This window comes from Schistocerca gregaria, chromosome 3, assembly GCF_023897955.1.
Source record: "Schistocerca gregaria isolate iqSchGreg1 chromosome 3, iqSchGreg1.2, whole genome shotgun sequence".
Lineage (NCBI taxonomy): Eukaryota > Metazoa > Arthropoda > Insecta > Orthoptera > Acrididae > Schistocerca > Schistocerca gregaria.
Window position 1 is genome coordinate 319527821 of NC_064922.1, and position 17484 is coordinate 319545304.

At 40.7% G+C, this 17484-nt stretch overlaps 1 protein-coding gene across 1 annotated transcript in view; it reads left to right on the plus strand.

Moving 5' to 3' along the window:
* The window catches only part of LOC126354846 (uncharacterized), a 69293-nt gene that overhangs the window by 40930 nt on the left and 10879 nt on the right, over nt 1-17484 (plus strand). The window contains exon 3 of the mRNA XM_050004828.1: nt 7207-7419. Within this exon, the coding sequence (XP_049860785.1) occupies nt 7207-7419 (213 nt within the window). The remainder of the gene's footprint in view (nt 1-7206; nt 7420-17484) is intronic.

Sequence of the window (17484 nt, forward strand, 5' to 3'; positions counted from 1 at the left end):
CTTGGATTACCTTAGGGTGACATATTTTGGACTATTCCAGTCACATGTGTCGTATGGTCTGATTGTATGGGGACACTCCCCTCACATCAAAAATATTATAAAAATAAAAATAAAGTTCTGTGTTTGACGTATAAAACAGGACACACAGAGCAATGTCATCTTCTTTTTTCCAGACTAAGAACACTCACAATTATAACTTTATACTTTTGTGCCTGTGCTCTGTGTTTAAATAATATTTCAGAATTTGCTGTTAGGAGAAAAATTCATGAACACAACAGAGCTAAGGCTAATTTAGATATACCAAGGCATAGGTTAGCAAGAACTGGAAATTCTCACAAAGTGAATCCACTCAAAATTTTCAACAAATTACCAGTCTGTGTTTGGTCAATGGATTTAAAAAAATCTTAAAATTAAATAGTACACCCAGCTATCAGATCACCCATTCTAGTGTATTACAGAATTCTTTGAGATACCTCGAGTGGATATTAGCATGTAACAAATTTTCCTATAGCCTACTGTATCATTATGTGGTATATTCATGCTTTGTATAATTATGCTTCTATATTTTGTATAATTATGAACTGTATACTCTATATAACTTATGGACACTAGCTCTTAGAAACCCTCCTGTAGTGTATATTATTATTATTATTATTATTGTGGTGTGTAATATGTATAGTACAGTTAATTGACATTAGTTTACTTTATTACCATATACCCATATCAGTTATTACCTCCTGTATTATACAACAATGCTGAAGCCTATTTCAGTGTAAAATGATAAATGGCGAATAAAAATTCTTGATTCTTGAGCATAACACACTCACTTTCAACGTTTGCTTCGCAACTGAGGCTGTCTGAATCCTTTCCTCTGCCACCACCTTCTCTGAACTATGCAGATGGGAGCTGTCCTTGCAACACATCCTTTACTCTCATAATCTTCCTGGCCTTGACCTCCGGTAACCCACTGTCCCCACAAACCCTCCACCCAACAGTTTCCCCTCCCTCTTTCCTGTCATTCCTTCGCAGTTTACAACCCGATGTCACCTTCAGTGTACACTGCTCCCCACTGGCTCTCACAATCATGTGTCACATGCCTAGGTTACGCATCTGCCACTCCTCCCTCCAACATTCGTAGCCAGCAAACCGTCTGCATCCCTCTGAGTCACTAGCCAGCCACTCATCCCCAACTCTTCTCCATGCCTCTTGCCTGCCTTTTTTCTCTCTATCCACTCTACTCGACACAACTCCCACCCCACCCTAGTCCATCTGCTACAATGTGGCACTGGCCACCCTAGTCCATCTGCTACAATGTGGCACTGGCATTATGCGTCTAGCCAGCACTGTGTGTGTGTGTGTGTGTGTGTGTGTGTGTGTGTGTGTGTGTGTGTGTGTGTGTGTGTCGGCCAGCCTGTGGATGGTTTCTAAGGCAGTTTTCCAACTGCCTCGTCAAATGTGGGCTGGTTCCCCTTATTCTGCCTCAGTTACACTATGTCAGCAATTGCTGTGCAAACAGTTTCTCCATGTGCGCATCTACCATAATTACTCTACCACGCAAATGTTGGGCTTACACTCATCTGGTGTGAGACGTTCCCAGGGGGGCCCACTGGGGGCTGAACCACACAATAAACCTGTGTTTGGTGTGGGGCGGCTGGGGTTGTGAATGGCTGCTGTAGCCTGTTATGGGGTTGTGAACCACCGAGGGCTATGGCGAGGACGAAGCCTCCCCGTCGTTTGTAGGTTCCCGGTTCCACACGATACAATCTATTCTTGATCCTAAAGTTCTGTGATTCATTGTCCCTAGTTTAAGGCTCCAGTGTTTCAGTCATCAGTTGATGATATTTGTTGATAAGAAAAATAGCTCAGTCTTAGTTTCTCTAATCTCAACATGCTTATTTCGTGTACAGATGTTGGTATACTGAAGAATATATAAACTGCAGCCTCCATTATTCTTAATTACGATAGTGAGAAAGTCAGAATTGGAAAAGAAATCGGGCAAGGAGATTTCACATCATGAAAAGTATTAACTACAAGAAGTTTTCAGATCGTTACACTCGGAAAGAGGAGGACTACAATGACACAAGGAAAAGATGTGCAACTTATTTAAGGTGCTTACACACTAGCTTTCAGCCAATGCTTTTATCAGAAAGTGAAAAACACACACACACAAAAAATAAAATAGAAAGAAACTTCCACATGGGAAAAATATATTAAAAACAAAGATTCCAAGACTTACCAAGCGGGAAAGCGCCGGCAGACAGGCACATGAACAAAACACACAAACACACACACAGAATTACGAGCTTTCACAACTGGCAGTTGCTTCGTCAGGAAAGAGGGAAGGAGAGGGAAAAATGAAAGGATGTGGGTTTTAAGGGAGAGGGTAAGGAGTCATTCCAATCCCGGGAGCGGAAAGACTTCCCTTAGGGGAAAAAAATGACAGGTGTACACTCGCGCGCACACACACACACACACACACACACAGACACAACAGACACAGTTGCGAAAGCTCGTAATTCTGTGTGTGAGTTTGTGTGTTTTGTTCATGTGCCTGTCTGCCGGCGCTTTCCCGCTTGGTAAGGCTTGGAATCTTTGTTTTTAATATATATATATATAACACACACACGCCACCCATCCATACATACATCCACAGACAAAAGCAGACATATTTAAAGGCAAAGAGCCTTTAAATATGTCTGCTTGTGTCTGTGCCTGTGTGTGTGAGTGTGTGTGCGCGCGGGCGAGTATATACCTATCCTTTTCCCCCTAAGGTAAGTCTTTCCGCTCCCGGGATTGGAATGACTCCTTACCCTCTCCCTTAAAACCCACATCCTTTCATCTTTCCTTTTCCTTCCCTCTTTCCTGACGAAGCAGCCGCCGGTTGCGAAAGCTCGAAATTTTGTGTGTTATTTTATTGTGCCTGTCTACCGGCACTTTCCCGGATATATATATATGGCAGACAGTGTTTGTTGGTAATGAGGATCACCCTGTGGCTAAACATGCCTTGATGCACGACCAGCACATCTTGGCACAGTGTTACACCGTCCGAGTTATCTGGATACTTCCCACCAACACCAACCTGTCCGAACTCCGGAGATGGGAACTCGCCCTTCAGTATATCCTCTCTTCTCGATATCCGCCAGGCCTCAACCTCCGCCAATTTCAAGTTGCCGCCGCTCATACCTCACCTGTCTTTCAACAACTTCTTTGCCTCTGTGCTTCCGCCTCGACTGACATCTCTGCCCTTACTCTTTGCCTTTAAATATGTCTGCTTGTGTCTGTGTATGTGCGGATGGATATGTGTGTTTGTGTGTGTGTGCGAGTGTACACCTGTCCTTTTTTTCCCCTAAGGGAAGTCTTTCCGCTCCCGGGATTGGAATGATTCCTTACCCTCTCCCTTAAAACCCACATCCTTTCATTTTTCCCTCTCCTTCCCTCTTTCCTGACGAAGCAACTGCCAGTTGCGAAAGCTCGTAATTCTGTGTGTGTGTTTGTGTGTTTTGTTCATGTGCCTGTCTGCCGGCGCTTTCCCGCTTGGTAAGTCTTGGAATCTTTGTTTTAATATATATGGAAACATTCCACGTGGGAAAAATATATCTAAAAACAAAGGTGATGTGACTTACCAAACAAAAGCGCTGGCAGGTCGATAGATACACAAACATACACACAAAATTCAAGCTATCACAACCAACGGTTGCTTCTTCAGGAAAGAGGGAAGGAGAGGGAAAGATGAAAGGATGTGGGTTTTAAGGGAGAGGGTAAGGAGTGATTCCAATCCCGGGAGCGGAAAGACTTACCTTAGGGGGAAAAAGGATAGGTATACTCTCTCTCTCTCTCTCTCTCTCTCTCTCTCTCTCTCTCTCTCTCTCTCTCGCACTCGCGCCCACACACACACACACACAATGAGGTTTTAAACTATAAAACTAGTTTTTGTATCTAGGGCAGTTGTAGGTAATGACTGATTAAGCAAAAAGAGCCCAGATTTTGAAAACTATTATTTTCTGATGTATTGGAAATGAATGTTTGTCATCTACACGTACATACCCTGTACTAGGATCATTTTCTTTTGTGTTCCATTGACAAATAGAGCAAGGGAAAACTGAGTCTACATGCCTCCATATGAGCCCTAATTTCTCTTATCTTCATGGTCCTTGTGTTAAATTACATTGGTTGCAGTACAGTTGTTCTGCTGTCAGCTTCAAATCTACATCTACATCCATACTCCGCAAGCCACCTGACGGTGTGTGGCGGAGGGTACCTTGAGTACCTCTATCGGTTCTCCCTTCTATTCCAGTCTCGTATTGTTCGTGGAAAGAAGGATTGTCGGTATTTTTCTGTGTGGGCTCTAATCTCTCTGATTTTATCCTCATGGTCTCTTCGCGAGATATACATAGGAGGGAGCAATATACTGCTTGACTCTTCGGTGAGGTGGTGGTGTTGTTGTGGTCTTCAGTCCTGAGACTGGTTTGATGCAGCTCTCCATGCTACTCTATCCCATGCAAGCTTCTTCATCTCCCAGTACCTACTGCAACCTACATCCTTCTGAATCTGCTTAGTGTATTCATCTCTTGGTCTCCCTCTACGATTTTTACCCTCCACACTGCCCTCCAATACTAAATTGGTGATCTCTTGATGCCTCAGAACATGTCCTACCAACCGATCCCTTCTTCTAGTCAAGTTGTGCCACAAACTTCTCCCCAATCCTATTCAATACTTCCTCATTAGTTATGTGATCTACCCATCTAATCTTCAGCATGTTCTCGAAACTTTAACAAATTGCTGGTTTTCTAAATTTTATCAGTATTGTTCCTTGAAAATAACGTCACCTTCCCACCAGGGATTCTCATTTGAGTTCCCGAAGGATTTCCATAATACTTGTGCATTGTTTGAACCTACTGATAACAAATGTAGCGGCCCGCCTCTGAATTTCTTCGATGTCTTCCTTTAATCCAACCTCGTCCGGCTCCCAAACACTCGAATAGTACTTAAGAATAGGTCACACTGGTGTCCTATATCTTGATGAGCCACACTTTTCTAAAATTCTCCCAATAAGCTGAAGTTGCCCTACTACAATCCTTACATGCTCATTCCAGTTTATATCGCTTTGCAACATTATGCCTACATATTTAAATGACATGACAGTGTCAAGCAGCACACTACATACGCTGTCTATCACACTTCCCTGAGGTACTCCTGACAATACCCATGTCTCTGATGAACACACATTGAGGACAGTATACTGGTTTCTGCTACTTAAGTCTTCAAGGTACTCATATATCTGGGTACCTATTCATTACGCTTATATGTTTCTTAACAGTTTGCAGTGGGACACAATATCAAATATTTTTCGGAAATCTAGAAATATGGAGTATGCCTGTTGCCCTTCATCCACAGTTTGTCATATCATGTGAGAAAAGGGTAAGCTGAATTTCACACATGTGAAGCCTTCGAAAACTGTGCTGATCTGTGGACAGAAGCTTTTCTGTCTCAAGGAAAGTTGTTATATTCAGACTGAGAAAAAAATTCAAAAATTTTGCAGCAAACTGATGTTAAAGATACTAGCCCGTAATTTTGCAGGTTCATTCTTTTATCCTTCTTATATAGAGGAATCATCTGCTCTTTTTTCCACTGCACTAGGCAAGAGATTCTTGATAAATGCAAGCTAAATAAGGGCCAACACCACAGAGTATTCTTTGTGAAACTGAATTGGGAATCCTTTCAGACCTGTAGACTTATTTATTTTCAACTCTTTCAGTTGTTTCTCTATGTCAGGGATGCTTATTACTATGTCCACTGTATGGGAGTCTCAGTTATGGTTAAATGATAGTATATTTGTACAATTCTCCTGCAAGAATGACTGCTTAAATGTGAAATTTAAAACTTTGGCTTTCTTTTTGTTGTCTTCTGCTGGCACACCAGACTGATGTACAAATGGCTGCACAGAAGTCTTAAGACCCGCTTAGCAATTTTACATAGGATCAGTATTTTCTTGGGTTCTCGGACAGATCTTTTCCCAAGGTATGAAGGTGATAGTTGTTATACGCTTTTTGCATAGACCTGTTTGCAGACATGTCTATCTCTACAGACCTTTTTTCTGTTGTCATTTGCATGTTTCTTTGAACCGAGAGTGCAACAGCTCATGCTAACTCAGCATTTTCCAGATTTTGTTGTTAAACCATGGTGGGTCTTTTCCATCCCTAATCCAGTCACTAGGCACGTATTCATACCCCTTGTGAGCACAGTTTTCATTCCATTTAAACTTTGCTCATAATTCCTCTCTGACCCTCATACTGGACTGAAATGATGTCATTTCACTGTGTAAGTGAGACATAAACAATTGCTTATTTGCTCTTTCTAGCATAAATACTCTCCTAGCCTTCTTGACTGATGTATTAACTTCAGTAACCATAGTCGCTACGATGACTACGTGGCAGTGAGACATTGACTTTCAATTTGAAAATTGTTCAGAGGTGAAGGTTTATCTATCAACAGAGATATCACATATTGGTGGCTTACAAAGGGGGAAAGGGAAACCAGTTGGGATATAAGTTTTGTGACTGTAACGAATATATGAAACTGTGGTAGATGATGACTGTAACCAGGCAAATGAGTGGCATGTAAACCAAGGATGTTCTTTGTCGGATTAAAAGATATAGGTAGACATTGAGAAGATGACGTAATGAAAAGCATATAGATGACATTAGAAAATATGGTACAGCATGAATGTATATTACTCAACACTGTAACACATGCAAAATTCTGGAAAAGGCATCTCTCTCACAAATGGCTGATGGTGACAGTGACAGCATACCTAATCTTCATGGGGCTTGAGAGACTTCATCTTTCATCAGGCAGAAGCTCCTGATGGTGCCTCACACATGCAGCTTATTTGTCACCTTTCAGTGACTGAAACAGTTACTCACCTACAAATGGAGGGAAATTATATCAATTGTCCACAAGCACTAGTTTCTTTCACACACTACCAGCAGACACAGTCCCTCAGTGCAGTTGGATATACATTGCAGTATGATGTTGCTATTTGTGTTCATGTTTGTTTGTTTTGTTTGTGTGTGGGGGGGGGGGGGGGGGGGCATGGGGCTCAATTATTACTGTGTTGAACTGGAAGTCTCATTTGTCATTGTGTGTCCATGAATATAATGACAATTTTGAGTTATCTTCCAATAATAAAATTATTCTCTCTTTCAGGTCTGCGCATGGCACAAAAAATAGAAAGAATTGCTACTCACTACCATATTGCTGAGGCATTAGATGATCTAGTGGCATGTGCAGCACAAAATCCGCTTATAGCACTTTTCATTATTGCTGTAATAGCATCATGTGGACTACCAGTTTTGATATTCTTGTTGTTTGTAATTATCTCGTTCCTTATTACATTCACGGGATTTGTTTTTATTGAAGGTAAGAATAAAAGTGTGTGTGTGTGTGTGTGTGTGTGTGTGTGTGTGTGTGTGTGTGTGTGTGTGTGTGTGTGTGTGTCATAGTTACACTGCCTGATCAAAAGTATCTGGGCATTCCTATGTTATGTGAAATTGACCACTAGATGTCACCAGAAGCAGATGCATCTATATAAAAGGAGACAGGGTGTATTGTATTGTCATTAGGGGACAGCAGAATTTGTTGGTTGGGACAGCTCGGTGGCTTTGAACATGTTTTAGTTATTGGGTGTCATCTGAGTAAAATATCCACTGAGTAAATTTCAACCATTCTGAAGCTGCCCAAGTCAATTGTTGGTGATGTGACCGTAAAATGGAAATGGAAAGGAACAATCATGACTAAACCAAGTCCAGGCAAACCTCACATACTGACAGACAGGCACTGTTGAGCATTGTTTGGAATGGATATAAAAAATCACATTAAATCAGCAAGAGGAGTCACTCGAGAGTTTTAAAGTGCTACCAGCTGTCCAGATAGCATAGTGACACTGCATAGGGATTTAAGAAGAATGGGGTACACTGGTTGAGCAGCTTCTCACAAGCCACATACTTCTCTAGTCAGCGCTAAGTGACACGTAAGGTGGTGTAACTAGCAATGCCTCTGAACAGTGGATAACTGGAAATGAGTGATTTGGGGTGATGAATAGTGCTTTACCCTGTGGCAGTCCAATGGGGTGGGGAGGGGGGGGGGGGGGGTTGGTGAATAACTGGGAAGTACTATTTGGTATCATGCGTTGTGCCAACAGTGAAGTACAGTTGAGGTTGTGTTGCACTTAAAAAAATGCTAAATATAGAAGGATATGAACACATTTGACAGCACTGTGTACTGGTTACATTAGAGCAACAATTTTTAGATGTGGTGATTTTATCAGCAGGACAATGCACCCTGTCATAAAATAGTACCTGTAAGGCCGTGGTTTATGGACAATAACATTTCTGAAATAGAACGACCTGCCAGAGTCCCGACTTGAACTCAATGGAACATCTTCGGGAGCAGTTAGGACATTGTCGCTCCAGATCCAAATACCCAAAATTCAGCTCTTAAGGCATGGGCTGCCATTCCTTCAGACATCTAATTGAAAGTGCCCCCAGCAGCATTCAAGCTATCACAAAGGTGAAGAGTGGACACATCCCATATTAATGCCCACTCTTGCAGGGTTGTTACTAGGAATCTTTAGACTTTGTTTTGCCTGGCAAAAGTGGTTGTCAGTTGTGGTAGTCAGTTGTAAATTTTAGTGGTATATAGTACCCATAAGTCAGTAGACACCAGCAGTTTGAGGTTAAATTGTTTTTTGTTATGTGAGGAACAATGAATAGAAACTTCTTGGCAGGTTAAAACTGTGTGCCGTACCAAGACTCAAACTTGGGACCTTTGCCTTTCGCGGGCAAGTGCTCTAACACTGAGCCACCCAAGCACGACTCACGCCCCATCCTCACAGCTTTACTTCTGCCAGTACCTTGTCTCCTACCTTCCAAACTTTACAGAAGCTCTCCTGCGAACCTTGCAGAACTAGCACTCCTGAAAGAAAGACAGTTTTAATCCGCCAGGAAGTTTCATATCAGCGCACACTGCGCTGCAGAGTGAAAAATCTCATTCCGGAAACATCCCCCAGGCTGTGGCTAAGCCATGTCTCTGCAATATCCTTACTTTCAGGAGTGCTAGTTCTGCAAGGTTTGCAGGAGAGCTTCTGTAAAGTTTGGAAGGTAAGAGACGAGGTACTGGCAGAAGTAAAGCTGTGAGGACGGGGTGTGTGTCGTGCTTGGGTAGCTCAGGTGGAAGAGCACTTGCCCACGAAAGGCAAAGGTCCTGAGTTCGAGTCTCGGTCCAGCACATAGTTTCAATCTGACAGGAAGTTTCATATTGGCGCACACTCCGCTGCAGAGTGAAAATCTCATTCTGGAATGAATAGAAAGTTAATTACAGAACTGTCTGTATTTGTTTTGCAAACATGACCAAAATTACAATGTTTATGATTTGTTTGTGGGACATTTTCTGAATATCCAAACTCCATCTCAACAAGGAATTTCAGGTCAAATTTAAGATTTGAAGGAATGGGTTGGTAACAGAGCTTCCTTGTTCAAGTAGACAAAAGTCTGTTACTGTAGAAGAGAATCTAAATGTTGTTGCACAGTGTTTTGTACAGTCACTGACCAAATATCAGAAAAGCATCCAAGGATTATGGAATAGCAAGAAAAAGCCTAATAAATGTTCAGAAAAAGCTGAATTGAGACCAAGTAGCTGATCCCAAGTTTTTCTAAAGCATTCTTTGGAGTGACAAAGTGATTGTTAATGTGAATGGCATAGTTAACAGACCTAACTAGTGACTACTGGAATTCTATGAATTACCATGTGACTATGGAGTCAGTTAAAGTTTAATGATTTGAGTGTATAGCCATGGATTTTCATCAGTGTGTCCGTTCTGTAAATTACCTGAATATTCTTGACATTCGTGATACCCACGTGTCACACCCATGGATTTTTCGGTCGGAGTATACTAAAATATGAGGATTATTCAATCAAAAGTCATTAGTTGGGCATTTGAAGGAACGAATCCTACCAGAATTTGAAAACCTACAGTCGCAGAAGCTATGCTAAAAAAAAGGGGGGGGGGAGGCAAATCAGTGTTGGAAACGTGTAATATTTACTTAGAACAGCATGGGAACCACGTATTTTGTAGGGTCATTGAACTCTATATGTATTTCTGTGTTGATAATAAATTTGTTATTTTCATTTCTTTAGTATTATTGCACCAAACATATTTTTAACAACTGACTTATGCCCACTTTATATGTGTCTGAATAGCTGTGATCAGATGATGTACATACACTGTTGCATATGTTCATGAGGCTTTGATTTTTCTGTTAATAAAACCAAACTTTTACATTACTGAATTCATGTTCTGTGGTGTAAACATTTATGTAGGGCAAGTGATTTAGTATTTAAACTCAATTCTTATCTATTTCATTTGTTTGTCTATGCGATTTTTGTTCAGTTGTCTTTAAACCAGTTGTTTACCAATAACCTGAATAGGTTCAGTTAGTGTTTCTATACATTTCTTTGGTTCATAGTACTCCTTTCTTTCATTTGCAGATATTTATGGATAGTTTTGATAGTCAGTACTCTAAACATTTATAAATTGTAAATATATTAAGTTACTCACATAATGTAGGCTTCTACGGCCAATATTGTCTTCACTTAAAACTTCTTGGCTGATAGGCCGTGGTCGATGTATAAAACTCTTCCCTGACATTGTGTCTCTGACTGCGGGAGATGTCCTCAGAGGTAAAGTGGTGAACTGCAAGGAGAACTTGAGGAAGTGCTGATTATATAGGCAGTGCAGAGGGCACCACTGTCCATCAAGCAGCATCAGCTATGGGACTGTCTCTGGTAATACAAACATTCTCAGTTGAAAGTAATCGATCGTCACACTGATTTCCAAAAATGTATCCAGTTTAACACCTTTCTTTTTTTCTGTTAAAATTATTATGGTGTTTATCAATCTTGACAGCATATCTATACATACGCACATAATAATGCAAGGTTTTAGACATAACGCTCGTCTCGCTGAATTTTATTTCATGATTAACTTCCTGGTAAATATGTTCTGCTACAGCCGACTTATCCATGTGACGCAGGCGGTAATTCCTCCTATGTTCAACAAGACGGGATTAATACTTCTCTTTGTGGAACCGATATAAACCTATCCATAACCAAAAGGAATTTTATATACCCCCCGGTGTAGCCAAATGATGATGTGCATCTTTTGCCGATCTTAATATTCTTTTATTTTCCTGGTGGGTCTGAAAATAATCTTCACATCTATCTCCTTGCTAGAATAGCCATTCTTCATGAAAATCAACCATAGATGTTCAGTCTTGTCTTTTACGTACACGGTTTCTCCAAATTCTCATCTTTTAAATAAACAGGTTCACAAATTTTGTACAACCTGTCTACCAAGGTTTTTATTACACCTCTTTTGTGTCTAGAGGCTGGTGGCTTGAATCTTTATGCAAATAACGATCAGTATGTGTAGCCTTTCTATTCACCTTATGGCCAAACATTCTATCCCCTCGTTTAATCACACACACATCCTGAAAATTCAGTTGTGTTCATAGTAAACTGGATTTTCAGATTAATGCTGTTTAGATGTATCAGAAAGGTATCCAACTCCCTTGCTCCATGTGTCCATACTACGAAAGTGTCATCGACTTAGTAATACCATTTGCCTGGTCTCTTACTGGCAGTCTGTTCATAAGTCACTATTGTATCGAAACTAGGTTGTGGCGAGGCAGTGTCAGAATAGTGCCAGAATGTCAGTTGGAAAAATATCCGCTATGCATGAGGTAGCTTCATTTACCAGAATCATGATGAACAGTGACCCAGTATCAAAACTAACGAGGATATCATCTGGGCCCATGCTCATGTCCTTTAACTTGCCAGTGAAATGAGCTGAATTTTTAATATGACATGAAGTTGCAGCAATGAGGCAAGATGTCTACCTAACTCATGGGTGGGACCACCTACAGCACTGACAATTGGCCTCAAAGGAACTTCAGGTTTATGCACTTTTTTGTCTCCACTTGGTTATACAGTGTGGTGATTGGAGTAAGATTGGTGGTCTAATGATCAAAACTATGGAAGTTTGAGCAGGAATAGCAGTAAACAGACAGTAGTAGTAGTTCGATAGCTTACACAAGAACATTTCGGGAGGACAATTCTAGTACTGTTATTAACCTGTCTGGTATAGATTTGTCAAAAGTTGAAATTTCTGTACTAGCTGAAGTAGGCAATTTTGCTGTGACACACCAAAACGTACCCACTGAGGATACTGTGGCAAGTATTGAGGCAGGTATCTGTCAGCTTCCACAGCAGTCCACTGATATAATTAAGATGGAAACGGCTAGGATTTTAGGTACATGTAAATCACCGAACAGTAATTTGTCGCAGGCACAAAGGAAGGTGCTGAGGCACGTTAACGCAAATAAAAACATAATTGTTCTTACTGCAGATAATGGTAGTGCCACCGTCATATTGAAGAGTGATGACTATCATGGAAAGGTCAATGATATTTGGGTTTCCTCCAATTACAAAAAACTTCAGAAGGATCCGACTATGAAGATTTTAGAAATAACCAATCAACTGATGAAAGAGTCTTCATTCTCCTCCGACGATAAGAAGCTGCTTTCTAAAACAGTAGAGTACCCTTCTAGACTCTATGGATTACCCAAAGTGCATAAACCTGAAGTTATAAATAAAATAGAAAGAAACTTCCACATGGGAAAAATATATTAAAAACAAAGATTCCAAGACTTACCAAGCGGGAAAGCGCCGGCAGACAGGCACATGAACAAAACACACAAACACACACACAGAATTACTAGCTTTCACAACCGATGGTTGCTTCTTCAGGAAGGAGAGGGAAAGACGAAAGGATGTGGGTTTTAAGGGAGAGGGTAAGGAGTCATTCCAATCCCGGGAGCGGAAAGACTTCCCTTAGGGGAAAAAAAGGACAGGTGTACACTCGCGCACACACACACACACACACACACACACACACACACATATCCATCCACACATACACAGACACAAGCAGACATATTTGTGTCTGTGTATGTGCGGATGGATATATGTGTGTGTGTGTGTGTGTGTGTGTGTGTGTGTGTGTGTGTGTGTGTGTGTGTGTGCGAGTGTACACCTGTCCTTTTTTTCCCCTAAGGGAAGTCTTTCCGCTCCCGGGATTGGAATGACTCCTTACCCTCTCCCTTAAAACCCACATCCTTTCGTCTTTCCCTCTCCTTCCTGAAGAAGCAACCATCGGTTGCGAAAGCTAGTAATTCTGTGTGTGTGTTTGTGTGTTTTGTTCATGTGCCTGTCTGCCGGCGCTTTCCCGCTTGGTAAGTCTTGGAATCTTTGTTTTTAATATATTAAACCTGAAGTTAGGTAGACATCTTCCCTTATTCCTGCAACCTTATGTTGATAGGACTGAGTTATATTAAAAATTCAGCTAATTTCGTTGACAAGTTAAAAGAAATGAGTATGGGCCAAATGATATCCTCGTTAGTTTTGATATTGTGTCGCTATTTACCATGATTCTGGTAAACGAAGCTACCTCGTGCGTAGCGGATGTTTTTCCTACAATATTGTGGCATTATTCCGACACTGCCTCACCAGAACCTACTTTCAGTAGAATAGTGACTTTTATGAACAGATTGACGGGGTGGCTATGTGTAGTTCTCTTAGTCCTGCTGTGGCTAACTTATTTATCGAGGCTTTTTAACAATGGGCATTGCAAACTGCCAGTAAGAGACCAGCCAGATGGTATTGCTATGTCAATGACACTTCCGTAGTATGGACACATGGAGCAGAGGAGTTGGGTACCTTTCTGATACATCTAAACAGCATTAATCCAAAAATATAATTTACTGTGGAGACAGAGAGTAATGGGCAATTAAATTTTCTGGATGTGTCTGTGATCAAATGATGGGATGGAACATTGGGCCATAAAGTATATAGGAAGGCCATACATTCTGATCGTTATCTGCATAAAGATTCAAACCACCACCATACACAAAAAAGTGGTGTAATAAAAACCTTGATAGACAGGGCGTACAAAATTTGTGAACCCTTTATTTAAAAGATGAGAAATTTGTGAATCTGTTTATTTAAAAGATGAGATTGAACGTCTATGGTCAATTTTCATAAAGAATGGCAATTCTAGCAAGGAGATTGACTGGGCACTTCGCTCTAGGCACAGAATCAGAAGCAACAACGAAGAACAGCCACCCTATGGTAAGGTTTTTCTTGTGTCCATTATTCAGGACACAGGTTAAATTTCCCTCCAGGAAAATAAGTGTATTTAAGATCGGCAAAAGATGCATGATGTTCTTTGACTACACTGGGGGTATATAAAATTCCTTGTAGATGCGGGCGTGTTTATATCGGTACAACGAAGAGGAGTGTTAAACTCATCTTGTTGAACATAAGAGGAATTGCTGCCTGGCTCACAGGGATAAATTGGCTGTAGCAGAACATGTTCACCAGGAAGGTAATCATGAAATAAAATTCAGCGAGACGAGCATTATATCTTAAACCTCACATTATTATGCGCACATGTATAGAGACGCTATTGAAATTGATAAACACCGTAATAATTTTAACAGGAGAGAATAAGGATGTCGGCATTTTATCAGAAGCATGATGATCGATTACTTTCAGTCGAGAATGTTGGTATTACCACAAACAGTCTCATAGCTGACACCACATGATGCACAGTGGCACTGGCTTAAAAGTCAGCGCTTCATTGAGTTCTGCTTGCAGTTCGCTGCTTTACATCGGAGGATGTCTCCCGTAGTGGAGACAAAACTACAGGGGGGAGTTATATACATTGACCACAGCCCATCAGCCTGGAAGTTTTAACTAGAGATATTAAGTTACTGCTCTGAAGTAATTTGTTCTGTGCCGATTTGTACCAGCAGTTTCAACATATGCAGTACATCCTTTGACGCTACTTGTTGTCAGTAATTATACCTCATTTTAATCAAATTCACTTTGCGATAAAACATTGTATTTTCACAAAAAGTAACTTTAGAACCTGCACCAGTTTGTAGCATTACTACTACCCTTTTAAGTACATAGAACACTGAAGACAGTGTGAAACCTTACTACTGGTGGTGGTGGTAGTGGTGGTGGAGGAGGAGGTATAGCATAAGTGAAATATTATATTACAACTAAATATTACACCCTTATGTGTATAAATAGCTTGATTACATTTTTACCCTCCACGCTGCCCTCCAATACTAAATTGGTGATCCCTTGATGTCTCAGAATATGTCCTACCAACCGATCCCTTCTTCTAGTGAAGTTGTGCCACGAACTCCTCATCTCCCCAGTTCTATTCAACACCTCCTCATTAGTTACGTGACCTACCTATCTAATCTTCAGCATTCTACTGTAGCACCACATTTCGAAACTTCTATTCTCTTTTTGTCCAAACTATTTATCGTCCATGTTTCACATCCATACATGGCTACACTCCATACAAATACTTTCAGAAATGGCATCCTGACATTTAAGTCTATACTCGATGTTAACAAATTTCTCTTCTTCAGAAACGCTTTCCTTGCCATTGCCAGTCTACATTTTATATCCTCTCTACTTCGACCATCATCAGTTATTTTGCTCCCCAAATAGCAAAACTCCTTTACTACTTTAAGTGTCTCATTTCCTAATCTAATTCTCTCAGCATCACCCGACTTAATTCGACTACGTTCCATTATCCTCGTTTTGCTTTTGTTAATGTTCATCTTATACCCTCCTTTCAAGACACTGTCCATTCCACTCAACTGCTCTTCCAAGTCCTTTGTTGTCTCTGACAGAATTACAATGTCATTGGCGAACCTCAAAGTATTTATTTCTTCTCCATGGATTTTAATACCAACTCTGAACTTTTCTTTTGTTTCCTTTACTGCTTGCTCAATATACAGATTGAATAACATCGGGGAGAGACTAAAAACCCTGTCTCACTCCCTTCCCAACCACTGCTTCCCTTTCATGTCCCTCGACTCTAATAACTGCCATCTGGTTTCTGTACAAATTGTAAATAGCCTTTCGCTCCCTGTATTTTACCCCTGCCACCTTTGCAATTCGGAAGAGAGTATTCCAGTCGACATTGTCAAAAGCTTTCTCTAAGTCTAGAAATGTAGGTTTGCCTTTCCTTAATGTATTTTCTAAGATAAGTCGTAAGGTCAGTATTGCCTCACATGTTCCAACATTTCTGCGGCTGATCTTCTACCAGTTTTTCCATTCGTCTGTAAAGAATTCGCGTTAGTATTTTGCAGCTGTGGCTTATTAAACTGATAGTTCGGTAATTTTCACAACTGTCAACACCTGCTTTCTTTGGGATTGGAATTATTATATTCTTCTTGAAGTCTGGGAGTATTTCGTGTGTCTCATACATCTTGCTCACCAGATGTTAGAGTTTTGTCAGAAATGGCTTTCCCAAGGCTGTCAGTAGTTCTGATGGAATGTTGTCTACTCCTGGGGCTGTGTTTCGACTCAAGTCTGTCAAACTCTTCACGCAGTATCATATCTCCCATTTCATCTTCATCTACATCCTTTTCCATTTCCATAATATTATCCTCAAGTACATCGCTCTTGTATAGACCCTCTATATACTCCTTCCACCTTTTATGTTTCCCTTCTTTGCTTAGAACTGGGTTTAGATCTGAGCTCTTGATGTTCGTACAAGTGGTTCTCTTTTCTCCAAAGGTCTCTTTAATTTTCCTGTAGGCAGTATCTATCTCACCCCTAGTGAGATAAGCCCCTACATCCCTACATTTGTCCTCTAGCCATCCCTGCTTAGCCATTTTGCACTTCATTTTTGAGACTTTTGTATTCCTTTTTGCCAGTTTCATTCACTGCATTTTTATATTTTCTCCTTTCATCAATTAAATTTCGTCTGTTACCCAAGTATTTCTACTAGCCCTCGTCTTTTTACCTACTTGACCCTCTGCTGCCTTCACTATTTCATCCCTCAAAGCTACCCATTCTTCTTCTGCTGTATTTCTTTCCCACATTCCTGTCAATTGTTGCCTTATGCTCTCCCTGAAACTCTGTACAACCTCTGGTTCTTTCAGTTTATCCAGGCCCCAGCTCCTTAAATTCCCATCTTTTTGCAGTTTCTTCAGTTTTAATCTACAGGTCATAACCAATAGATTGTGGTCAGAGTCCACATCTGCCCCTGGAAATGCCTTACAATTTAAAACCTGGTTCCTAAATCTCTGTCTTACCATTATATAATCTGTCTGAAACCTTCCAGTATCTTCAGGATTCTTCCATGTATACAACCTTCTTTCCTGATTCTTGAACCAAGTGTTAGCTACGCAAGATTTTGTGCAAGATTTTACCAGGCAGCTTCCTCTTTCATTCATTACCCCAATTCCATATTCCCCTACTACTTTTCCTTCGCTTCCTTTTCCCACTCTCGAATTCCAGTCATCCGTGACTATTAAGTTATTGTCTCCCTTCACT